This window comes from Zea mays, chromosome 9 (assembly GCF_902167145.1).
Source record: "Zea mays cultivar B73 chromosome 9, Zm-B73-REFERENCE-NAM-5.0, whole genome shotgun sequence".
Classification (NCBI taxonomy): Eukaryota; Viridiplantae; Streptophyta; class Magnoliopsida; order Poales; family Poaceae; genus Zea; species Zea mays.
The window spans coordinates 100,562,228-100,588,759 of NC_050104.1; the positions used below are offsets into that span (position 1 = coordinate 100,562,228).

The window sequence follows — 26,532 nt, forward strand, 5'->3', positions numbered from 1 at the left end:
AGTTCCCGTCCTCGCTATACTACCATTCCAAGTACACCAGCTCGTGGTGGTTCCGGGCAGCAAACTCAACAGGCACCAACTGCTCCTCCGCAAGCAAGCACCCCAGCGGGACCCGTTACTCCTAATGCATCCATCAACAGGGCATGCTTCAAGTGCAGACAACCGGGACACTATGCCAACTACTGTCCCAATAGGGCTGCCTACACTACACCAGCTCCAATGAAGCAAGGTCGGGCTTCGGCAGGAAAGAGTCGGCCCTTATCTGTCAACCGGGGACAAGCCCATCATGCAGAAGTAGAAGTTGAACCTGGTGAACTTGAAATTCAAGAAGAAGTGCTAGTCAAAGATGAAGTAGTCGGTGAAGAAGTCAACGAGCAACAAGAGTAGAGCATAAATAGAAATAAACTTAAATATATATATATATATATTTACTATTTGCAAGACCTAAATATTAGTGTAGTTAGTAGTTAGTATTTTTATTTTAGGAATAATAATAAGGTCTATTTGACCCTGTGTTTTGCTAATAAGTTATGCATCATGCTGAGATTTTGGTTTGTGCATATGTTTTGAGACAATATGGGTATACATCCTTTTTCTTACAAATCTCGAGGACGAGATTTCTGTTAAGGGGGGTAGGATTTGTAAGACCTAAAATTGGTAGGAAAAATATATAATGGAATAAAGAATCAAGAATACCAATAATAATGGTTCTAGAGTTTTTGAAACCTTTGAATTTAATAGGGCCTTTCCTCTTCATAATCAATTGGGAATACTAAATGACCAATAAATAGATAAAGAAAGGTTGATCTCTAGGTGATGATCTTGGGTGATACATTTTATGGAAAACATAAACTTGATCTCCAATTTTAAATAAAAACATAAGAAAAGGAATTTTAATGATGCCATTTGTTCCTCCCATGAATAAATAATAAGGAAAAGAATTTAAAAAATAATAATAATATTGTAAACAGTAAAGTTTATATTAGGGTTAATTTTGGCACTTGGAAAGTTGAAGTTCAAATTTGAATTGGATTTGAAAAGGGAATATAAAAAACAAAGGAAATTCCTGCGCTTGGGCCAAATTTCGCCTATCTCGGCCCAAAACCGGATTCCATCCCGCGCAGCCCAACTACGCTCACGCCTGGACACTGTCAAACTAACCCCGCATGTCAGCCAAACCGTGTTCGCGCCTGTGTCTTCCCTGGGAAGCTGACGCGTGGGGCCCACTAGTCGGTCAATCGTGCGCGCGGGCCGTTCTGTCTCTGTCGCTTGCACGTGGGACCCGGTGGTCAGCCTCGTCTCCACCAAATCGCAACAGACCCACGAGTGCTGGAAAGTCGCGCCAACTTCACCGGTGATCTCGGCCTCCGCTCGCATGGATTTCTTCTTCCCCTAGGACTATAAAAGCCGTGTGTCATGGCCCTAGTCGACCATCGGAGCCGCTGCATCACCGAAAGAAAAGAAGACCCGTCACCGGATCTCTGCGGGGAGGAAAGCCGCCGGGTGAAAGCCTCGTCATCATCGTCGCTCGAGCTCGGGCCTGAAGCTGGGAAACTACCCTACGTGATGCCGAGCATTGCCGAGGTAATCTCGAGCACAGTAGACAGCCTACAATACCTGAATTGCTCAACAGAGATCCAATTTCACCATCCGACCGCCCTTAACGTGGCTGACCATCACTGACACCTTCATCCTTGGTAATAATACTCTCTGCCATCTTACTTTGGCCTCCGCTTTAGGTAGCCCATCACTAGTAAGAATGTGATCATCAGTGACGATTTTCTAGTGACGCTGGTGACTTCAGTCACAGATTGATACATTTCTATGACCAAATTTACATCTTCGTCAACAATTACAAGGGACGAAGATTAGACTTGAATATTAAAGACGAAAATGAAAGGAACGTCATAGACACAAAGTTTGGACGCAACAAGTTCGTCACAGATTAGATTTTATATCGTCATCGCTAATTTGGCTTGATCGGCTGACGTAATGATGAAATAAATTGGTCACAGATGAGTTTTAGTAAAAAACGGCCCACGTGTACACACCACTTGACGGCGTGGGATCCTTGGCCTACATGGGCCGCAGTTTTTTGGGACACAGCCCCCGCTTGGCGACGCGGACCCGGCCCAGAACTGGAAGCGGCAGTTAGTTATTTGGCAAAAAAAAGTTGCGCCCGCGAAGCTTCGAACCAGGGACCTGCGACTTTCTTTAAATCGTTGCTACCACCAAACTACGCACTTGTTCTTGTATATAAAGAAAGTATCCGTCTATTAACAGGTGATCCCATCTGTCGTTATGTTAACAGGTTTTCCCAGCCGCCATTCTGCGATCTGCATGGCTGTTCGCCTGTTCTGATTTTTCCTGCTGCGATCTGCGCTTCTGCGATCGGCCGTCAGGTTACGGCACACAACGACGCCGGCGTCTGTCGTCGTCCGCTTGATCGGCAACTGGGTAGCGTCGCAGCGAACGAGCGATCTTGTCGCCTGATCCATTGATCCAACTGTGTTGGAAGAACGACGTCGTCTGCAAACAGCGAGGCAGAGAAGCTTCGGGCGCGGCAAAGCAGCGGCGTCTTGCGCAGAGCTACGACGGGCGTGGACAGAACAGCGGCAGGGCGGGGAGAAAAAACAAGGTTTGATGTGTTGTGTTTTTGACAATAAGGTTCCATGTGCGTTTGAATTTTATTTCATATATGCATGTGTTTGATGTGGTTTTCAATTTTGTTCAATGTAATCATAGTTATGGAGTTAATGCAAGTTTTAATTTATTGTCAAAATAGATGGATAGAAGATGGGTTTATGGGAAACAATTCACACCTGCATATGTGAAAGGAGTTGAAGAGTTCATGAATTTTGTTACTGAAAGATACCCAGAAGACACAGACATTCGTTGTCCGTGCGTGAATTGTCTTAATCAAAGGTTGCGACCTCAGAGTGAAGTAGAAACTCATATACACATTTATGGAATGTCAGCTACATACACGAGGTGGATTCATCATGGGGAGTCGGCAGATACAGAAGTTGAGGGTATAGAGGAGGATGTCGAAGGATATGATAATGACTTTGGGATACATATGGATGTGGACGATGATGTTTACGATGATGATCATGGAGTACCTGAGATGATCGGTGAACTGTTTGCAGCGGCAGAGGCTGATGGAGAAGAGCCAAGATTTGCAGGAGTTCTTGGAGATTCAAAGAAGGCACTTAGTCCGGGTTCTAGCCATTCAAAATTTTCTTTTATGGTGAGGATGTTGTATATGAAGTCTCGTTATCGAATCAGCAATACAACATTTTCAGCAATGATGAAGCTGATGTCCGATGGATACCCTAACAGTGAGTTGCCAAAATCATATAATGAGGCCATGAAATATCTTAAAGAATTGGGCCTTGGATACGAAAACATCCATGTGTGCAAGAACAATTGTGTGTTGTTTCGGAATGTTAATGCTAAATTGAATGAGTGCCTAGTATGCACGGAGTCTAGATGGAAAGATGAAACTGGTTCGAAGCAGGTTCCACATAAGGTTGTGAGGCATTTTCCACTGTTGCCAAGGTTGAAAAGAATTTTTGCTTCAAAACAAACTTCAGAGGAAACACAATGGCACAAGAAAGTGAGGAAGCCAGTCGCCAATGTGATGAGCCATCTAGCTGATGGGGAAGCGTGGAAGGACTTTGACCGAAAGTACCCAGGTTTTGCAAATGATCCGAGGAACCTGAGGCTAGCCTTAGCTACCGATGGATTCAATCCATTTGGCAACATGAGTACCCAGTACAGTATGTGGCCAATGCTTGTGACACCGCTTAATCTCCCACCATGGGAATGCGTGAATCCAACAAACTGCTTTATGTCTTTACTCATCCCAGGTCCAACATGTCTAGGAAAGGATTTTGATTTGTTCCTTGAGCCCCTAATTGAAGAACTGCTGAAGCTATGGAAGGGTATCAAGACCTATGATGCATGTACTGGTAGGAAGTTCGACCTTCGTGCTGTTGTACTATGGTGTATACATGATTATCCAGCGCTGGCCACGTTATCTGGGCGAACAACAAAAGGGTATTATGCATGTATTTATTGCGACAAGAATCTGTTGTCTATGGCAATAAGGAACAAGTTATGCTACATTGGACATCGTCGTTACCTTAAAGGACACATTCATGGCGGAATAGCTTGGATTTCAATGGTAAGCGTGAAAACAAAGTTGTGCCTGGCAGGTTCACTGTGGATGAGGTCCTACAAGAGCTAGAGAAGGTGAAAGATGTCAGGCCAGGGAAGCAGGCTGACATTACTGGAAATAAAAGGAAGCGTAGTAGTGACGGTCCAGAGATTTATAGCCGGAAATCTGGGTTGTGGCAATTGCCATATTGGAAAGATTTGATGCTTCCACATAATCTAGATGTGATGCACATAGAGAAAAATGTATGTGAAAATATTCTTTGCACACTACTTAGTATACCAGGCAAGTCCAAGGACACACATAATGCAAGGCTAGATTTGTATGATATGGGCATAAGACCTGAACTGCACTTGCAAGAAGATGGCAACTCTGCCTGCAGGGCTCCACCTGCTCCATATGTGTTGGGGAAGGATCAGAAAGTCGAGTTTTGCAAGTTCCTCAAAGGTATCAAGTTTCCTGATGGATTTGCGGATAACCTAGCAAGATACATAAGTGAAGATGGTTCAAAGGTGGTTGGAAAACTGAAAACACATTCTTGCCACATACTCCTACAGAGAATCATAGCCGCTGGCCTTAGAGGACTGGTGAGGAAGGATGTATATGAATCAATTGTTAGAAATATGCCCTAGAGATAATCATAGAGATGAGCATATTTCTTTGTATCCATGATATATATATTGCTTAATTGAATATCCATGGAAGGCACCTTGTATTGATTAGCAATTATGTGAATTGTTTGTGAGATTCTTTACTTATATGGTTATTCTAAATGATGTCCCTAGTCAGAGTTGATGACTAGCACATGTATTAGTTGATGACTACATTTCACAAGTCATGAACATGGAGATGTTAAACTAATAATGTGGGCGCATGTATGACATGAGGCTGGACCGACCCAACGTGAGATATTGTAATATAGTTCTCTTCTTGCAACATGAATACTGTATCCTTAGACCTGAGATTGTCGCATGTTCTCAAGATGTGAATTGACTTACTTAGGGACTATCAAACGCTATCCCGTAACTGGGTAGTTATAAAGGTAGTTTTGGGTTTGTCAGGAAGCATGCTGTGAGGCATGGTCAGTCAAGATGGAATTTGTCCCTCTCTTTGTGAGAGAGATATCTCTGGGCCCCTCGAGTGATTGGATCAAGAAATGCATGGCCGTGCTAGGGTTAAGAGTTAACCATTGAAAGGATTCCAATTCACAGTATCGAGAAAGAGAGGTCAGCTTAGAGCCAGACCAAATATCGTGAGACAAAGGGAACAGCATGTACGTAATGTCGCAATGGTTCGTCTGATATGATCTTTACGTACACATAGGAGTTGACATGTCTTGCTAGAGGCCGCTGTCAATTATTGGGCCAAGTTAGAGTACTCGGGCTATGTCTATTTGTACGTGAACCTATAGGGTCACACACTTAAGGGGAAGGAAGCCTAATTCGGATTAGATCCGAAATTAGACTGGGCTTTAGGGTTAATGATGGGCCTCGACGTCAGAAGCCCACCATAACGCCTATATAATGAGAGGCGGGGGCGCGGTTAAAGATAACCTAATTCACCACCAGCGAACTAACAGCCGCCGCCCACCTCTCGCCCTCGCCAAGCCGCCGTCGCGAACCTAGCAGTTCGGTACGCGGCGCTTCCTCCCTGTACGTGTGGATACCTCGGAGGTGCTGCATCTGGAGCACTTGGACGAACTGTGCGAGGACGTGAAGGACGCCGGCGACTGCACGGCACTGCTCGACGCGTTCGTCTACATCGAGACGTCTTCCGCTGCTCTGCGCGTCTAGTGGTAATTCCATGACCTATAACCGCAGTAGTTCTTGGCATTATGGGGTTGAAAATTTTGTTTTGCGCTAGTGTAGCCTCCCCGTAATCCTACAGTGGTATCAGAGGAGGTTCTGCGTAAGTTTTAGGTCTGGATCTAGGTTCATGTGATGGATCTACTTGATGCACGGTTTGATTAGATCAATTGGTAATAAAGGGTTGAAGTAGATTACATCGGATATGACTGGAGAGATCAGTTCGTCCTTCTCTGTTGTATGCGCGACTTGCCCCTACCAGCTGGAATCACCATCGGGGCTAACTGCGTACGCAACCAGCAGATTGACGCAACAGATCGACGTCATGAGTGTAATCTTCTTCGGGTCGAAAGTCTCGGATTTGGGTTGATTTGATCAACCGCATGAGATTTCCAGTGGAATTTCCATACATACGATGCATGGACCGCCGTGGCTATCTTCTGTAGTGGCGAACGTATAGAAACGTGTTTGTCTAACCTGTTTTTGCAGGACATGTGATCGGTATGGCTATTATGTGTATGTGATGCATGTTAACAAATTATTCATGACCTGCGTGTCGTGACCAGGGCAATACGGCTGGAGCCACATGTATTGTCCAAATTTAATGTAATGACCTGCGTGTCAACATGTGATGATCCAAAGCGTATATGTAATTTGTTTACCAGCATACGTTAGATAGGTCTTGAAGGACTCATCACCTGGAGGATGGCATACCTATATCATGGAGATGGAGATCATCGTGATGGACAGATTATTGGAGATGGAGATCACCATGTGAAAACAAGCCATACCGAATCACAACTGTTGTGTGAATGCCATTCTTATTGTTCTACTTGTTTATATTGCATATATGTCCTTGCGTGCGATGTTATAAGTAGGACGATCCCTCATAAATGTTTAAGCTTTAATGCCTCTCCAAACCTTGCACTATCATAAGTCTTGTACAATTGGTGGTGGGTCTATGAAATTAGGGTGCCACCAGTTTTCCTTGACTAGATAGGTTTGTATCGGATACGAACTGCAGAAAGGGTTGGTTAACTTAAACAAAGTCAGCTTAATGGTTAAGGACTTTGAGGCATAAGGTTGGGAGCCGAGACATAGAGATGTCACCCAACAACAGGAGTCATATATATGATATGATTAGCAAGGAGTTGCTTACCGATCTACCTTGTCTTCTAGCGGTGATGCTAAAGCTCACTAGTAGACTTGTTAGTTGTGGATTCTAAATCACTAAGTATCAATAGAGGGATATTGATTTTAGTGGGAGTAGACTATTAAATGTTTAATATGATTTACTCTGTCATGGATATTTTTGTCTTAGTATTTTGCATTATTTTGTTGTAGATAAATGGCACCTAGCACACCAACATTTACTTTGCGATCGATTCTTGAGAAGGATAAGTTAAATGGAACAAACTATACGGATTGGATCCGTAACCTGAGAATTGTTCTCAGGGCTGAAAAAAAGGAAGACGTTCTAGACACCCCACTGCCAGAGGATCCTGGTGAAAATGCAACTGCCGCAGCTAAAACCGCTTACAAGAAAGCAATGGATGCTAATCTTGAAGTAAGTTGCCTAATGCTTGCTTGCATGGAGCCTGAGCTCCAGATGCAGTTTGAGACAAACCATGAGGTGTACGATATGATCGTGGCGCTCAAGGATATGTTCCAGACTCAGGCTAGGACTGAAAGGTTCAATGTGTCCAAAGCCTTTCTGGAATGCAAGCTAGCAGAAGGCGCAGCAGTTGGGCCACACGTAATCAAAATGGTTGGTTACAGTCAGAGGTTGGAGAAGCTAGGCTTCCCAATAAGCCAAGAGTTGGCCACTGACTTCATTTTGGCATCTCTTCCGCCCAGCTATGGAAACTTCATCACGAACTACCATATGCATGGGGCGGAGAGGGGCCTCAATGAACTATGTGGCATGCTGAAAACTGCAGAGGGGGACATAAAGAAAAGTGCTGGCAGCAGCGGCCATGTGATGGCGGTCCAAAACAAACCCAACTTTAAGAAGAAGGGTAAGTCTCAAAAGAAGAAGGGCAAGGGAAAGGATATAGTATCCAAGCCCAATCAAAAGCCCAAGGCTGGACCAGCTGCAGATGCAGAGTGCTTTTATTGCAAAGAACTTGGTCACTGGAAAAGGAATTGCAAGCAGTACTTGGCCTCTATTAAGGATCGCGGCGGTAAGGGTACAGCCGCAGCAGGTACACTTGCTATTCACATTACAGAAATTTTTCTTGCTGATTCTTATATTAATTCTTGGGTATTTGATACCGGATCGGTTGCCCATATTTGCAATTCGATGCAGGGAATGATAAGAAGTAGAAGCGTGAAAAGAGGAGAAGTTGATTTCCGGGTAGGCAATAATGCAAGAGTTGCTGCGTTGACCGTCGGGACGATGCAACTCCACCTCCCATCAGGATTTATTTTGGAGTTAAATAATTGTTATCTAGTTCCTAGTATGAGTCGAAACATTATGTCTCCTTCATGTTTGATGAAGGATGGTTATTCATTTGCGAGTGAAAACAATGGTTGTGTGATCTCTAAGAATGGCATGTTTGTGGCTTTTGCATCCATTATGAATGGGTTATTCATTTTAAATCTTGATGATGCACCTATCTGTAATATTAGTGCTAAAAGGCCTCGACCTAATGATTTAAGTCCTACCTACATGTGGCACTGTCGTTTGGGTCATATAAGTGAGAATCGCATGAAGAAGCTTCATTCTGATGGGCTTTTAACTTCGTTTGATTTTGAATCATACGAGACATGTGAAGCTTGCTTACTTGGTAAGATGACCAAGGCGCCTTTCACGGGTTTACCGGAGAGGACATTAGATTTATTGGAACTCATACATACTGATGTGTGCGGACCAATGAGTACGACAGCTAGGGGAGGATTCCAATACTTCATAACCTTCACTGATGATTTTAGTAGATATGGGTATGTCTACTTAATGAAACACAAGTCTGAATCCTTAGAAAAGTTCAAAGAGTTTCAGAATGAAGTAGAAAATCAGCGTGGCAAGAAAATTAAAGCACTGCGATCAGATCGTGGTGGTGAATATTTGAGTCATGAGTTTAGCAATCATCTAAAGAGTTGTGGAATTGTTCCATAGCTTACGCCGCCTGGAACGCCTCAGAGGAATGGCGTGTCTGAGCGACGTAATCGGACTTTATTGGATATGGTTCGATCAATGATGAGCCAGTCGGACCTACCTTTGTCGTTTTGGGGATACGCTCTAGAAACAGCAGCTTTCACACTAAATAGGGTACCATCTAAGTCCGTAGTTAAGACACCATATGAGATGTGGACTGGGAAGACTCCCAGCTTGTCTTTTCTGAAGATTTGGGGTTGTGAGGTTTACGTCAAGCGACTACAGTCGGATAAACTCACTCCAAAATCGGACAAGTGCATGTTCGTGGGATATCCAAAGGAAACTTTAGGATATTACTTTTACCACCGGTCAGAGGGCAAAGTGTTTGTCGCCCGGAACGGTGTGTTCTTAGAGAAAGAGTTTCTCAAAAGAGAGAAAAGTAAACAAAAGGTGTATCTTGAAGAAGTTCAGGATGAGCCAGTGGGACAAGATTCAACAAGTGATGCTAATGTAGCAGAACAAGTTGAGACGTCTATGGCAAGAGAATCACCACCACAACCACGAAGGTCAGCAAGGCTTCGCGAGGCACGAGGAGAAGTGCTATTGTTGGGCAATGGGGAAGTGTTGTTGTTAGACAACGACGAACCTGCAACATATTCAGAAGCGATGATGGACCCAGATTCTGAGAAATGGCATGTCGCCATGAGATCCGAGATAGATTCCATGGGAGAAAATCAAGTTTGGAACTTGGTTGACCCGCCTGATGGTGTTAGACCTATAGAATGCAAATGGATCTATAAGAAGAAGAAAGACATGGATGGAAATGTTCACATCTATAAGGCTCGACTTGTTGCAAAGGGTTTTCGACAAGTTCAAGGAGTTGACTATGACGAGACATTCTCGCCAGTAGCGATGCTTAAATCTATTCGGATCATTCTAGCTATTGCCGCATATTTCGATTATGAGATTTGGCAGATGGATGTCAAAACAGCTTTCCTTAATGGAAACCTAGATGAGGACATGTATATGATACAGCCCGAGGGTTTTGTCGATCCGATCAATGCTGGAAAGATATGCAAACTTCAGAAATCCATTTATGGGTTGAAGCAAGCATCTCGGAGTTGGAACATTCGTTTTGATGAAGTGATCAAAGGGCTTGGTTTTCATCAGAATGAAGAAGAAGCTTGTGTTTACAAGAAGGAAAGTGGGAGCGCTGTTGTATTTCTGATCTTGTATGTGGATGACATATTATTGATTGGGAATGACATTCCTATGCTGGAGTCCGTCAAGGCTTCACTGAAAAAGAGTTTTTCTATGAAGGACTTAGGGGAAGCAGCATATATTTTGGGCATAAGGATCTATAGAGATAGGTCGAAGAGGCTTATAGGATTAAGTCAAGATACGTACATTGACAAGGTTTTGAAACGGTTCAACATGGAACAGTCCAAGAAAGGTTTCATACCTATGTCACATGGTAAACACCTTAGCCAGATGCAATGTCCTGCGACGGCTAATGAGCGGGAGCGCATGAGTAAGGTACCATACGCCTCAGCGACTGGATCAATCATGTATGCCATGATAAGTACACGCCCAGATGTTTCATACGCTATAAGTGCTACGAGTAGATACCAGGCTGATCCAGGTGAGGATCACTGGACAGCGGTAAAAGGCATTCTTAAGTACTTAAGAAGGACTAAAGATATGTTCCTGGTATATGGGGGTAAGGAGGAGCTCGTTGTAACTGGTTACACCGATGCTAGCTTCCAAACTGACCCAGACGAGTTAAAATCGCAATCAGGTTTTGTGTTCACAATAAATGGTGGTGCTGTTAGTTGGAAGAGTTCCAAACAGGAGACTGTGACTGATTCTACAACAGAAGCCGAGTACATTGCAGCTTCTGAATCTGCGAAGGAAGGTGTTTGGATAAGGAAGTTCCTCATCGAGCTTGGTGTGTTTCCTAATGCATCTAGCCCATTGAACCTCTACTGTGACAACAATGGGGCTATTGCGCAAGCTAAGGAGCCAAGGAACCACCAGAAAAACAAACACGTACTGCGGAAGTTTCACCTCATACGGGAATTCATTAGGCGAGGTGAGATAAAGATATGCAAAATACATACGGATTTGAATGTTGCTGATCCTTTGACAAAACCTCTTCCACAACCTAAGCATGAGGCACACGTGAGATCTATGGGTATTAGATATCTTCTAGATTAACTCTAGTGCAAGTGGGAGACTGTTAGAAATATGCCCTAGAGATAATCATAGAGATGAGCATATTTCTTTGTATCCATGATATATATATTGCTTAATTGAATATCCATGGAAGGCACCTTGTATTGATTAGCAATTATGTGAATTGTTTGTGAGATTCTTTACTTATATGGTTATTCTAAATGATGTCCCTAGTCAGAGTTGATGACTAGCACATGTATTAGTTGATGACTACATTTCACAAGTCATGAACATGGAGATGTTAAACTAATAATGTGGGCGCATGTATGACATGAGGCTGGACCGACCCAACGTGAGATATTGTAATATAGTTCTCTTCTTGCAACATGAATACTGTATCCTTAGACCTGAGATTGTCGCATGTTCTCAAGATGTGAATTGACTTACTTAGGGACTATCAAACGCTATCCCGTAACTGGGTAGTTATAAAGGTAGTTTTGGGTTTGTCAGGAAGCATGCTGTGAGGCATGGTCAGTCAAGATGGAATTTGTCCCTCTCTTTGTGAGAGAGATATCTCTGGGCCCCTCGAGTGATTGGATCAAGAAATGCATGGCCGTGCTAGGGTTAAGAGTTAACCATTGAAAGGATTCCAATTCACAGTATCGAGAAAGAGAGGTCAGCTTAGAGCCAGACCAAATATCGTGAGACAAAGGGAACAGCATGTACGTAATGTCGCAATGGTTCGTCTGATATGATCTTTACGTACACATAGGAGTTGACATGTCTTGCTAGAGGCCGCTGTCAATTATTGGGCCAAGTTAGAGTACTCGGGCTATGTCTATTTGTACGTGAACCTATAGGTGAGAGCACCTAGAGGGTGGGGGGTGAATAGGTGATCCTGTAAAACTTCAAAACTTAAGCCACAAAAACTTGTTAAGTGTTAGCACAATTATGGCCAAGTGGCTAGAGTGGAGTCAAAACACAATAACCACAAGAAATCAATCACAGAGATGACACGGTGGTTATCCCGTGGTTCGGCTAAGTACAAAACTTGCCTATTCCACGTTGTGGCGTCCCAACGGACGAGAGTTGCACTCAACTCCTCTCAAGTGATCCAATGATCAACTTGAATACCACGGTGTTCTTGCTTTTCTTTTCTCAATCCCGTTTGCGAGGAATCTCCACAACTTGGAGCCTCTCGCCCTTACAAGAGATGTTCACAGAGAATCACGGAGCAAGGGAGGGATTAGCAACACACACAAATCCACAGCAAATTGCGCACACACACGGCCAAGAATCGAGCTCAAAAGACTATCTCCAAATTCTCACTAGAACGGAGCTCGAATCACTTAGAATGACAAACAAATGCGCAAAGACTGAGTGTGGATGATCAAGATTGCTCTAAGGTTGCTTTGTGTTCTCCTCCATGCGCCAAGGGGTCCCTTTTATAGCCCCAAGGCAGCTAGGAGCCGTTGGGAACAAATCTGGAAGGCCATCTTTGCCTTCTGTCTCGTGGCGCACCGGACAGTCCGGTGCACACCGGACACTGTCCGGTGCCCGATTTGTTTCCATAAAACACTCATCCGACCGTTGCTTTCTGATGCAGATCTGCGCACAGTTGGCGCACCGGACATGTCCGGTGCACACCGGACAGTCCGGTGTACCTTTCCGACCGTTGGCTCGGCCACGTGTCGCGCGCCGATCGCGCGGCCGACCGTTGGCCCGGCCGACCGTTGGCTCACCGGACAGTCCGGTGCACACCGGACAGTCCGGTGAATTTTAGCCGAAGTCGTCGGAGAAAAACCCGAGAGCGGCTGGTTTGCTCCGCGCTGGTCTGGCGCACCGGACACTGTCCGGTGCACACCGGACAGTCCGATGCCCCAGCCCGAAACAGCCTTTGGCTGTACACAGCCACTCTCCACTTCTTTTTCTTCCTGTTTCTAACACTTAGACAAGATATTAGTACACAAAACCAATGTACTAAGGCTTAGAAACATACCTTTACTTGTGATTTGCACTTTGTTCAACCATGGGCACATTTTCACATTTAAGCACTTGTGTTTGCACTCAATCACCAAAATACTTAGAAATGGCCCAAAGGCACATTTCCCTTTCAATCTCCCCCTTTTTGGTGATTTATGCCAACACAACATAAGGCAACTAGAACAAGTGCAAAATCACTTCAAATAAGAACTAACTTTGAGTTTTATCCAATTTTGGCATATATGGATCATCTTTTGCCACCACTTGGTTTGTTTTTGCAAATCAAACTCAAATCTCTATCTCTAAGTCAAACACACATGTTGAAGCATAAAGAGAGTCATTTTAAAAGAGATTGATCAAAGATTTCAAAAACTCCCCCTTTTTCCCGTAATCACTACTTCTCCCCACAAGAAGCCAACTTTTGACAAAAGAGACAATAAGAGAGTTTTGACAAAACAAAAAGCTCTATTCTACTATTTTCAAAATTTCTCAAGTGGTAGCTGATCCATTTATTGCTTTGGCCTTTATTTTCTCCCCCTTTGGCATCAAGCACCAAAACGGGATCAACTTTGGCCCTTGAACCCCATTGCCTCACCAAAATCTTCAATTAAGAGCCAATGACAATAAGAGTTCATGAGATGAACTTGGAATAGGTTACCCTCTCATCGGAGTGCAGTGGAAGTCTTCCGTGGTCCAAGTCCACCTTCTCCCTTTCAATCCTCCTTCGAGACTAAATCAGGCAAACTCAAGCATATGGTTAGTCTCAAAGGGTCAAGTTGTAACACATCTCCCCCTAAACATGTGCATCACTTTGCAACGGACTTGTGAGGTCCAGGGAGTGTTTGTACAACTTGAGCACCACAATAAGCAACAAAATGCAGAATGAACATGATCAAAGGCATAAACACATGTATGCTACAATTCAATCCAAGTTCCGCGAATCTAAGACATTTAGCTCACTACGCAGCCTGCAAAAGGTCTTCTCATCTAGAGGCTTGGTAAAGATATCGGCTAGCTGGTTCTCGGTGCTAACATGAAACATTTCGATATCCCCCTTTTGCTGGTGGTCTCTCAAAAAGTGATGCCGGATGTCTATGTGCTTTGTGCGGCTGTGTTCAACAGGATTTTCCGCCATGCGGATAGCACTCTCATTATCACATAGGAGTGGGACTTTGCTCAGATTGTAGCCAAAGTCCCGGAGGGTTTGCCTCATCCAAAGTAGTTGCGCGCAACACTGTCCTGCGGCAACATACTCGGCCTCAGCGGTGGATAGGGCAACAGATGTTTGTTTCTTAGAGTTCCATGACACCAGGGACCTTCCTAAGAATTGGCACGTCCCCGATGTACTCTTCCTATCGACCTTACATCCAGCATAGTCGGAGTCTGAGTATCCAACCAAGTCAAAGGTAGACCCCTTTGGATACCAGAGCCCGAAGCAAGGCGTAGCAACTAAATATCTAAGGATTCGCTTCACCGCCACTAAGTGACACTCCTTAGGATCGGATTGAAATCTAGCACACATGCATACGCTAAGCATAATATCCGGTCTACTAGCACATAAATAAAGTAAAGACCCTATCATTGACCGGTATGCTTTTTGATCAACGGACTTACCTCCTTTGTTGAGGTCGGTGTGTCCGTCGGTTCCCATCGGTGTCTTTGCGGGCTTGGCGTCCTTCATCCCAAACCGCTTTAGCAGGTCCTGCGTGTACTTCGTTTGGGAGATGAAGGTGCCGTCCTTGAGTTGCTTCACTTGGAACCCAAGGAAGTAGTTCAACTCGCCCATCATCGACATCTCGAATTTCTGCGTCATCACCCTGCTAAACTCTTCACAAGACTTTTGGTTAGTAGAACCAAATATTATGTCATCGACATAAATTTGGCACACAAACAAATCACCATCACATGTCTTTGTAAAAAGAGTTGGATCGGCTTTCCCAACCTTGAAAGCATTAACAATTAGAAAGTCTCTAAGGCATTCATACCATGCTCTTGGGGCTTGCTTAAGTCCATAGAGCGCCTTAGAGAGCTTACACACGTGGTCGGGGTACCGTTCATCCTCGAAGCCAGGGGGTTGCTCTACATACACCTCCTCCTTGATTGGCCCGTTGAGGAAAGCGCTCTTCACATCCATTTGGAACAACCTGAAAGAATGGTGAGCGGCATATGCTAGCAAGATACGAATTGATTCTAGCCTAGCCACAGGAGCAAATGTCTCCTCAAAGTCCAAACCTGCGACTTGGGCATAACCTTTTGCCACAAGTCGAGCCTTGTTCCTTGTCACCACCCCGTGCTCGTCTTGTTTGTTGCGGAACACCCACTTGGTTCCCACAACATTTTGCTTGGGACGAGGCACCAGTGTCCAAACTTCATTGCGCTTGAAGTTGTTTAACTCCTCTTGCATGGACAACACCCAGTCCGGATCTAGCAAGGCCTCTTCTACCCTGAAAGGCTCAATAGAAGAGACAAAGGAGTAATGCTCACAAAAATTAACTAATCGAGATCGAGTAGTTACTCCCTTGCTAATGTCACCCAGAATTTGGTCGACGGGATGATCCCTTTGAATCATCACTCGAACTTGGGTTGGAGGTGCCGGTTGCGTTTCTTCCTCCACCACAAGATCATCTTGTGCTCCCCCTTGATCACACTTCTCTTGTTGATGAACCTGTTCATCGTCTTGAGTTGGGGGATGCACCATTGTTGAGGAAGAAGGTTGATCTTGCCCATCTTGTTCCTGTGGCCGCACTTCTCCAATCGCCATGGTTCGTATAGCAGCCGTCGGAACATCTTCTTCATCTACATCATCACAATCAAAAACTTGCTCTCTTGGAGAGCCATTAGTCTCATCAAATACAACGTCGCTAGAGACTTCAACCAAACCCGATGATTTGTTGAAGACTCTATAAGCCTTTGTATTTGAGTCATAACCTAACAAAAACCCTTCTACAGCTTTGGGAGCAAATTTAGAATTTCTACCCTTCTTCACTAGAATGTAGCACTTGCTCCCAAATACACGAAAGTAGGATACATTGGGTTTGTTACCGGTTAGTAGCTCATACGACGTTTTCTTGAGGAGGCGATGAAGGTAGACCCTGTTGATGGCGTGGCAAGCCGTGTTCACGGCTTCCGTCCAAAAGTACTCGGGGGTCTTGAACTCTCCTAGCATCGTCCTTGCCATGTCGATGAGCGTCCTGTTCTTCCTCTCTACCACACCATTTTGCTGTGGTGTGTAGGGAGCGGAGAACTCGTGCTTGATTCCGTCCTCTTCAAGGAACTCCTCCACTTGAAGGTTCTTGAACTCGGACCCGTTGTCGCTCCTTATCTTCTTCACCTTGAGCTCAAACTCATTTTGAGCTCTCCTGAGGAAGCGCTTGAGGGTCCCTTGGGTTTCAGACTTATCCTGCAAAAAGAACACCCAAGTGAAGCGGGAAAAGTCATCAACAATAACTAGACCATACTTACTCCCTCCTATGCTCAGATAGGCGACGGGTCCGAAGAGGTCCATATGCAGCAGCTCCAGAGGTCTTGAGGTGGTCATCACATTCTTGCTGTGATGTGCTCCTCCCACCTGTTTACCTGCTTGACAAGCTGCACAAGGTCTATCTTTTTCGAATTGCACGTTAGTCAAACCTATCACATGTTCTCCCTTTAGAAGCTTGTGAAGGTTCTTCATCCCTACATGTGCTAAGCGACGATGCCACAGCCAGCCCATGTTAAGTGTTAGCACAATTATGGCCAAGTGGCTAGAGTGGAGTCAAAACACAATAACCACAAGAAATCAATCACAGAGATGACACGGTGGTTATCCCGTGGTTCGGCTAAGTACAAAACTTGCCTATTCCACGTTGTGGCGTCCCAACGGATGAGAGTTGCACTCAACTCCTCTCAAGTGATCCAATGATCAACTTGAATACCACGGTGTTCTTGCTTTTCTTTTCTCAATCCCGTTTGCGAGGAATCTCCACAACTTGGAGCCTCTCGCCCTTACAAGAGATGTTCACAGAGAATCACGGAGCAAGGGAGGGATTAGCAACACACACAAATCCACAGCAAATTGCGCACACACACGGCCAAGAATCGAGCTCAAAAGACTATCTCCAAATTCTCACTAGAACGGAGCTCGAATCACTTAGAATGACAAACAAATGCGCAAAGACTGAGTGTGGATGATCAAGATTGCTCTAAGGTTGCTTTGTGTTCTCCTCCATGCGCCAAGGGGTCCCTTTTATAGCCCCAAGGCAGCTAGGAGCCGTTGGGAACAAATCTGGAAGGCCATCTTTGCCTTCTGTCTCGTGGCGCACCGGACAGTCCGGTGCACACCGGACACTGTCCGGTGCCCGATTTGTTTCCATAAAACGCTCATCCGACCGTTGCTTTCTGATGCAGATCTGCGCACAGTTGGCGCACCGGACATGTCCGGTGCACACCGGACAGTCCGGTGTACCTTTCCGACCGTTGGCTCGGCCACGTGTAGCGCGCCGATCGCGCGGCCGACCGTTGGCCCGGCCGACCGTTGGCTCACCGGACAGTCCGGTGCACACCGGACAGTCCGGTGAATTTTAGCCGAAGTCGCCGGAGAAAAACCCGAGAGCGGCTGGTTTGCTCCGCGCTGGTCTGGCGCACCGGACACTGTCCGGTGCACACCGGACAGTCCGGTGCCCCAGCCCGAAACAGCCTTTGGCTGTACACAGCCACTCTCCACTTCTTTTTCTTCCTGTTTCTAACACTTAGACAAGATATTAGTACACAAAACCAATGTACTAAGGCTTAGAAACATACCTTTACTTGTGATTTGCACTTTGTTCAACCATGGGCACATTTTCACATTTAAGCACTTGTGTTTGCACTCAATCACCAAAATACTTAGAAATGGCCCAAAGGCACATTTCCCTTTCAATAGGGTCACACACTTAAGGGGAAGGAAGCCTAATTCGGATTAGATCCGAAATTAGACTGGGCTTTAGGGTTAATGATGGGCCTCGACGTCAGAAGCCCACCATAACGCCTATATAATGAGAGGCGGGGGCGCGGTTAAAGATAACCTAATTCGCCACCAGCGAACTAACAGCCGCCGCCCACCTCTCGCCCTCGCCAAGCCGCCGTCGCGAACCTAGCAGTTCGGTACGCGGCGCTTCCTCCCTGTATGTGTGGATACCTCGGAGGTGCTGCATCTGGAGCACTTGGACGAACTGTGCGAGGACGTGAAGGACGCCGGCGACTGCACGGCACTGCTCGACGCGTTCGTCTACATCGAGACGTCTTCCGCTGCTCTGCGCGTCTAGTGGTAATTCCATGACCTATAACCGCAGTAGTTCTTGGCATTATGGGGTTGAAAATTTTGTTTTGCGCTAGTGTAGCCACCCCGTAATCCTACAGCAATTGCAGAGTTGGGGACCTTCTTCAGGGAACTATGTAGTAGAAATCTACGGATAGATGTTGTGCAACGGCTAAAAGGAGATATTCCATTGATCCTATGCAAGCTTGAGAAAATCTTTCCACCTGCCTTCTTTGATGTCATGGTGCACTTGAGTGTCCATCTTCCCGATGAGGCAATGCTTAGAGGACCTGTTCAGTATGGATGGATGTACCCAATAGAAAGGCGACTAGGCACTTTGAAAAATTTTGTAAGGAACAGGGCTAGGGCGGAAGGATCAATTGCTGAGGCATATATGGCAAGTGATACCTTAACATTTTGTTCTAGGTACATGAAGGATGTTGACACTAGATTTAACTAGGATGATGATAGTGGTACAGAGATGCCATTGCCTAATGACATGTCTGTTTTTAAGCATGGTGCTACTCTTGTTGGAGCTACTAAGACTGAGTACATTGATGATGCTATCATGAATAAGTTAGTTTGGTATGTGCTACATAATGCTGATGAAGTACAGGAATATTTGACGTAAGTTAGTTTGGTATGTGCTACATAATTTATGTTATGTTTATTAAATTTGAAAATATGCTTATGAATAAAGTATGCCATGCAGTCTGTACAGGGAGGAGCTATCGCAGCAAGGTGCACGTCCAAATGATGTTGATCGAATGGTTCAACAAGGATTTGCAAAGTGGTTTATGTCCCATGTAAGTCACTAAACTTTTATGTTATAGGTTTACTAAAGTTTTAGGTATGCATATGTAATTGCTCAGCTGAGTAATTTTGTTGCAACAGGTTGAGAAGAAGCGTAATGAGAATCCAGAATTGGTTAGCGAAGGACTGTGGGCACTGTCATGTGGCCCAGCTCGGCGAGTTAAGACTAGTACAGCTTGCAAGATTAATGGAGTGCAGTTTAGCACAGTGGATCGTGAGAAGTTCATGCAAACACAAAATAGTGGTGTAATGACTGAAGGTGAACATAATGGGGAGAACATAGATTTTTATGGTGTCCTTAAAGAGGTAATTGAGTTACAATATAACTCGAATTATCAAGTTCGTCGGTCGGTGGTTGTATTTCGATGCGATTGGTACAACCAAGTAGGAAAGACTGTGGGCATTCGAGATGACAGCCATTTCAAATCCATCAATGTGCAGTCATTTTGGTATAAGTCTGATCCTTTTATCTTGGCAGACCAAGCGAAAAAAATATTTTACCTGCAAGACACAACTCCACAATGTAAAGATTTCCGAGTTGTGCAGAAATTTGAACATAGGAATATTTATGATGTGGCTGAAAAATATGAGGGCAGTAATGATGTGCATCAGGATGATTATTGTTCTGATACAGAGCATATAGTGTAAGAAGGTGATGATAATCAGGTTCTGCACAATGTTGAAGGTGGAGAAGCTAGTCTAATTGAAGGCAATTTAGAGGAACTAATAAGAAAAAAGAAGGAAGCTGCTATTATTCTTGAAGATAGTTAGGATGAGGAGGAAGATGATACAATGTTTCAATATTTTAATGATGGTGGCGACGACAACAATGATGACATGTCCATAGAAGATGAAGATGAGGATTTCTAGTATTGATAGTTGATTTATGAACTGTTCAGTTCAGATTAGTACAGCATACTGAATGTGTGTCTGAAATTCAGTTCATGTTTAGATGATACAATGTATTTTATGTATTTTCAGAACTGAATGTGTGTCTGAAATACTGAATTTGGGGTGAACTGAACTTGTGGTGAACTGAATGTGTATTATGTATTTTCTGTATTTTCAGAACTGAACATCTGAAAATTTTCAGTTCATGTGATCTAAGCTGGGTTTATGGGAAACAATTTTCAGTTCATGTGATCTAAGCAAGTTTTAATTTATTGTCAAAATTTAAGCTGGGTTTTAATCTAAGCTGGGTTTATTGTCAAAACGGACCATCTGAAAATCTGAAAAATGACCATCTGAAAATCTGAAAAATGAAATGACCATCTGCTAGAAATGAAAACAGAAAACTGAAAATGCAGAACTCTGAACTGGGCAGTTTAGAATCTGAACTTTGAACTTTGGACTGGGCAGTTTAGAATCTGATTTTTGGGGTGTTGATGGAGGTGTACTCTGAACTGGGCGGTTTACAATCTGAACTTTGAACTTTGGACTGGGCAGTTTAGAATCTGATTTTTGGGGTGTTGATGGAGGTGTACTCTGAACTGGGTAGTTTAGAATCTGATTTTTGGGGTGTTGATGGAGGTGTACTCTGAACTGGGCAGTCTAGAATCTGAACTTTGAACTTTGGACTGGGTAGTTTAGAATCTGATTTTTAGGGTGTTGATGGAGGTGTACTCTGAACTGGGCAGTTTAGAATCTGATTTTTGGGGTGTTGATGGAGGTGTACTCTGAACTTTGAACTTTGGACTGGGCAGAACTCTGAACTTTGGCTGGGCAGAGTTCTCAGATTGCTTGTGAGGACTGGGCAGAGTTCTCAGAACACCCAGCAATCTGAACTGGGCAGTTTACAATCTGAACTGGGCAGAACAGTTGATGCTTAAATATGGACTGGGCAGAACTCTGAAGTGGGCATAACATAAAAATGCAGAAATCTGAACTGGGCAGTTTACAATCTGAAAATGCAGAATATGAACTGGGCATTCAGAACTCTGAACTGGGCGCTCGGTTACATCCTAGACAGAGAACAGTTGATGCTTAAATATAACTGCGCTCTGTTACTAATGAACAAATGTGACTAGTCCAATGGTAACTTCTTGCTACTGTGAACCCTGGTGTCTTGTGTTCGAGTTTGGGATAGGTAGTTTTTTTTGGTTTTGTTTACATTTTTCAATCATTTTTGTATTTTTCTTTTATTTATTTACATGTATAGCACCAGTTTCTCCAAATTATTTCAACCTTTTTTTGGGGTGTTGATGGAGGTGTACCATGATGTTTTGTGCCGGTGCAATTTTTAGAACTAGTTTAACTATTAATGTAAGTATTTGTTATTTTACTAAAGAATAAGTGCTAAAAAACCTTAGGTAGCTAGAAAAATCTAGAAACTTGCATGTACACTTCATTTTGGTGTACAATGTTGACAAAAAAAATGCAATTTATTCTGACAAAGTGGTGACATACATCCTACAAAAATGCATACATCCCTCATATAAGGCTAATTACTAAGTGAGAGATGTTCATGCTTGTGATGGATCTATACTACCACTTTCTCCAAATCATTTTAAACTTTAATGGCATATTTATGGAACCAACCTATGATGTTGTGTGCATTTATGCATTTTTCAGACCTAGTTTACTAATTACTGTAATTATTTGTTGTATTTCGTAAAGATATTTGTTACAATACCATAACCTAGCTAGAAAAATCTAAAAACTTGCATGTACACTTCATTTTGGTGTACAATGTTGACAAAAAAATGCAATTTATTCTGACAAAGTGGTGACATACATCCTACAAAAATGCATACATCCCTCATATAAGGCTAATTACTAAGTGAGAGATGTTCATGCTTGTGATGGATCTATACTACCACTTTCTCCAAATCATTTTAAACTTTAATGGCATGTTTATGGAACCAACCTATGATGTTGTGTGCATTTATTCATTTTTCAGACCTAGTTTACTAATTACTGTAATTATTTGTTGTATTTCGTAAAGATATTTGTTACAATACCATAACCTAGCTAGAAAAATCTAAAAACTTGCATGTACACTTCATTTTGGTGTACAATGTTGACAAAAAAATGCAATTTATTCTGACAAAGTGGTGACATACATCCTACAAAAATGCATACATCCCTCATATAAGGCTAATTACTAAGTGAGAGATGTTCATGCTTGTGATGGATCTATACTACCACTTTCTCCAAATCATTTTAAACTTTAATGGCATGTTTATTGAACCAACCTATGATGTTGTGTGCAGTTATGCATTTTTCAGACCTAGTTTACCAATTACTGTAAATAAAGAATTAATATAAAATGGTAGGCAAAACACTAAAAAATGTCTCCTTGCAGGCTCTTGAACCTAGGAGCTCGCTCTTATAGTTAGCAGGTCAAACCATTGAGCTATGCACGTGTTTTCAATATATACCCAGCGCTAGTATACTTAAACGCATTAGCCTCCGCATTGCCAAACACATTGGGCGCCAAAAAACATGTTTCGCCGTCGTCACTAAAACAGACTCCGCTCTCATCCTCTATCTCCCGCACTCCTCTTATTTCTCCCCCACTCCTCTTCTTTTTCCCCCACTATTTTCTCCAAACCTAATCGCCGTCACCGGGACACGACGGCTGTCGACGACCTGCCCCCTCGACCAGGTACCTCACCGCCGCCGCTGGGACACATCTGCCGTCGACGACCTACCCCCTCGACCAGGTACCTCACCGCCGCCCCGTTACCTCTCATCGCGTCGATGAGCTGCGTCGTCGCCGACTTCACTCGCCGCATCCCGCTCTATCTCATTGCCATCCGCATTTCTCTCGCCCCTTCCACCTAACACGCCCCATCCACATTGCTCTCGCCAACCCCTAAACCCTAACATCGCTGGATTTGGGTCATCGCAGACGACCTTGATGGTGAACAAAAGGAGGCACAGAAGTCAGAAAGGTCCAAACCCTAAACCCTAACCATCGCTAGATTTAGTTTAATTATTCATTCGTTGTTATCAGAGATATTGTAAATTGATTTATGTAATCATTGTGCACTGATACAGTTGTGTTTGGTTCCTTACATTGTGTTATATGCAGTCACATCCATGTTTTAGTAGAGAACTTATGTTTCTAGTACTGGTAGACAAGGTTCAAGAAAGCGCGATTAGGCATGCGATTAGGCACGGTTAAGCGCTGATCAGAGGGTCAACGCATCGCTTACCTACTAAGCGGGCAATTAAGTGTTGGCCCTGCTTAATCGTGCCCATCTAGCATGTTTAAGGGAGAAGAGGAGGGAGAGGAAGAGGAGGAACACCTCCGGGGTCAATCCAGCAGGCAGCAAATCGACGGATCGACGAGAGAGAGAGAGCGGACGGACCTACGATGGCTGCAGGCAGCAAATTGGTGAGAGAGAGGCGGAGCGGCTTCGCGGTAGAGGTGAAGATCGCACGAGGGAGGAGAGGCTTCGGGAGAGGGAGCCGGAGAGCGTACGACACGAAGGAGGATAGGCTTCGGGAGAGGGAGGCGGAGAGCACAGGGCGGCGACGCGGGGCGTGGAAGGAGGTAGCAGAGCACTAGGTCATCCGGGAGAGGGGTTTTGCGTTGAGCCTCCTGGCAGGTGGGCCTAGTGGGCTGCAGACTCATGAAGAGAGGAGGTGGGGGTTAAGGGCTGCTGCAGGGTGGCCCAATATCATGTATTTTTTCTCTTTTTAACAAAAATGATTAAGCACGATTAATCACGCTTAAGCTTTTTCACCACCATACCGCTCGCTCAGCGCTTAGTGCTTTCTTGAACCTTGCTGGTAGAAAGAGATGAGAATATCTTCACTTTTTTTGTTCATCAGCTTGTGTAAATCTACATCGCCTAATCAATGTACTAGCTAGTACTTTGAACATTGTTTAAGCCTGCATAAAGATTTCCACAACCAAACAAGGGAAAAACTACAGTTATAGTGCAACCACAATTATGAAATTGCACAATCATAACCAAGCTTCATTATGACTGAATCTACACATCTTATCTATTTGCTTTTAGTCAAATCCTTCCCTGCAAATAGTAGTACCTCTTAGCTTTTAGTAAAATCCTTTACATTATCTAATACGCACAATATGCTTGTTCTTATCTATCTTGCAAGTAGTTCAACATGAGCGAACTGCTTATGAGAGAAGACGGGATAAACAAGTGGAGGAGAATATAAAGAAGATGCAAGATTTGGGTCTGAACAAATATACTTCTGTTCTAAATAATTCTGTCTCACCATCTGCATCAACAAAGGGGAAAAATGCAGCAAACAAGATAAATAATAGTTCAGATTCGGATTCATATGTCTCTTTCTATCTCCTTGACGATGATGATCAAGGAGATACTGATGATGACACTGAATCTTATGAGCAGCCAAAACCCCTGGCAATGAAGGTGCTCCTTCTATCTTCAAAGTAGTGGATGCCAAATAGTTGCATTGCATTTCAATGTTTTTAATCTGGTGTTTAATATATGCTCATGCTTTTAGATTCATCTTCTTTATTTCATACCTCTTAATTAATATATGGTCTTGCTTTTAAATGCACATGACTATTTTTTTGTGGACAGTATCCTAGAAGAGGTAGAAACACAACCCTTGCTTAAAAGAAGAAGATAGACCCCAACATGGCTCTAGGCATTAGGTTCAGCAAGAGAGTGAGGGCAGGTGCACAACCAGAGGAGCAATCTTCAAAAAGGCTTCACTCTACAGAGACAGATGGCCACAATGTATAGGAACCAACAGATGGAAATGATCACATACCAAACAGCCCTACTACACCTGGACTTGCTGATCATTTCAGCAGAGCTGCAGAGGAAGCCATGGCATCTGCTGCTCATGACAGTACAGGTGATGCTGAAGGCAACAGCCGTACTACACCTGGACTTGCTGATCATTTCAGCAGAGCTGAAGAGGAAGACATGGCATCTGCTGCTCATGACAGTACAGGTGATGCTCAAGGCAATGTAGCTAGAGATGAAGAAACGGAAGGCAAGTTCTATTTTTTCAGTCAATTAAGGCATCTCTTTTGCTGATTTGCATGAAACAAAACAATTTCATTATTCAATAAAAGCGAATTATATTTTGTAGCTCCTACACAGCGAGAACCAAGGAGACCCAGGGCAGCAACCAAGGGAAAACAACTGGACAGGATGACTAAAGTTATGCAAAGGAGACTGCCATAGCTGTTGAGGAAGGCAAAAAAAGGCCACATGAACTTGTTCAAGCTGCCAAGTTTGCATCAGAGGCTGGCATCATTATTCGGGAAACCATGCCTATCCTAACTCGTTGGAAAGATTACAAGGACGACTAGAAATACTACAACAGCTTTGTGTCACAGCTAAATGTAAGTGTGTTACTGATTCTATGGTTCACTTGTATACTGCTTAACCTGAATTGACTAACTATGGAATTGTCATATGCATAGGGGCGCTTGTCCGTTAACACTGAGGACAAGGCAACAAAGGAAGCTTGCACCGATATGCTACGCTCTGCGGTAAAAAACCAGCGTTATCGGCTCAAGCAGAAATACTTCAATGGTGTACCTGCAAATGAGATTAGCACAACTTCTCCTGTATCTTACATGACTGATGAACAGTGGAGGGCATTAGTTGCAAAGTGGTCTGATCCAAAGAACATGGTATGGGTATCTTGTCATATATTGTTCTTTCACTATAAGTTTGCAAAGGATCTTCGCATATTGAACCTATGATCTAATCTGACATGTTCATTCTCTTGTAGGAAATCAGTGAAAAGAACAAGCAGAACCGCAGTCAAGTCAAGTTTCATCAGGCTACAGGTTCTCGCTGCTATGTGGCACACTTACATGCATATGTAAGTAACTATTACCTTGTACTACTACCTGCACTTTTGCACTCAACTTCTATTGCATTTGATCTGAGCAAACTTCGCTGTGATTGTTTATCCACGAAACAGAAGCAGAAGAGAAACCGAGAAGAACCCAGCTTAGATCAGACTGAAGAACTAGATGCGGTGGACGCCTTCAAGACCTGTCATGCCAGCTCCAAACGTGGCCTGAGTGAACCGGCAAGAGAAGCACTTGTAAGTTCATTTGTTTGCTTTATTTAGTGTAATATTTATGAGATCATATGAGGGAGGCTGGCTATGGGTCGATGGAACGAAGGGGAGTGAGATCGATGAGTGAGATCGCCTGTCCCATCCCAGGGGAGTTCAGATCATAGTCTATTTTGTCTGCCATTTGTCTGCCATCAAATTTCTGAAATGA

At 43.8% G+C, this 26,532-nt stretch overlaps 1 protein-coding gene and 1 long non-coding RNA gene across 2 annotated transcripts; both read left to right on the forward strand.

Moving 5' to 3' along the window:
• The first annotated feature begins 18,996 nt into the window (after positions 1 to 18,996).
• On the forward strand, positions 18,997 to 19,976 carry LOC109942570 (uncharacterized). The gene is made up of 3 exons (XM_020544660.2): positions 18,997 to 19,142; positions 19,228 to 19,321; positions 19,410 to 19,976. Exons 1-3 carry the CDS (start codon positions 18,997 to 18,999, stop codon positions 19,974 to 19,976), a joined length of 807 nt encoding a protein of 268 aa, XP_020400249.2.
• A 5,608-nt stretch (positions 19,977 to 25,584) lies between these two features.
• On the forward strand, positions 25,585 to 25,927 carry LOC103638738 (uncharacterized). The gene is made up of 2 exons (XR_558997.2): positions 25,585 to 25,632; positions 25,714 to 25,927. It is a non-coding gene; the product is annotated as an uncharacterized lncRNA (long non-coding RNA).
• The last annotated feature ends 605 nt before the right edge of the window (positions 25,928 to 26,532 follow it).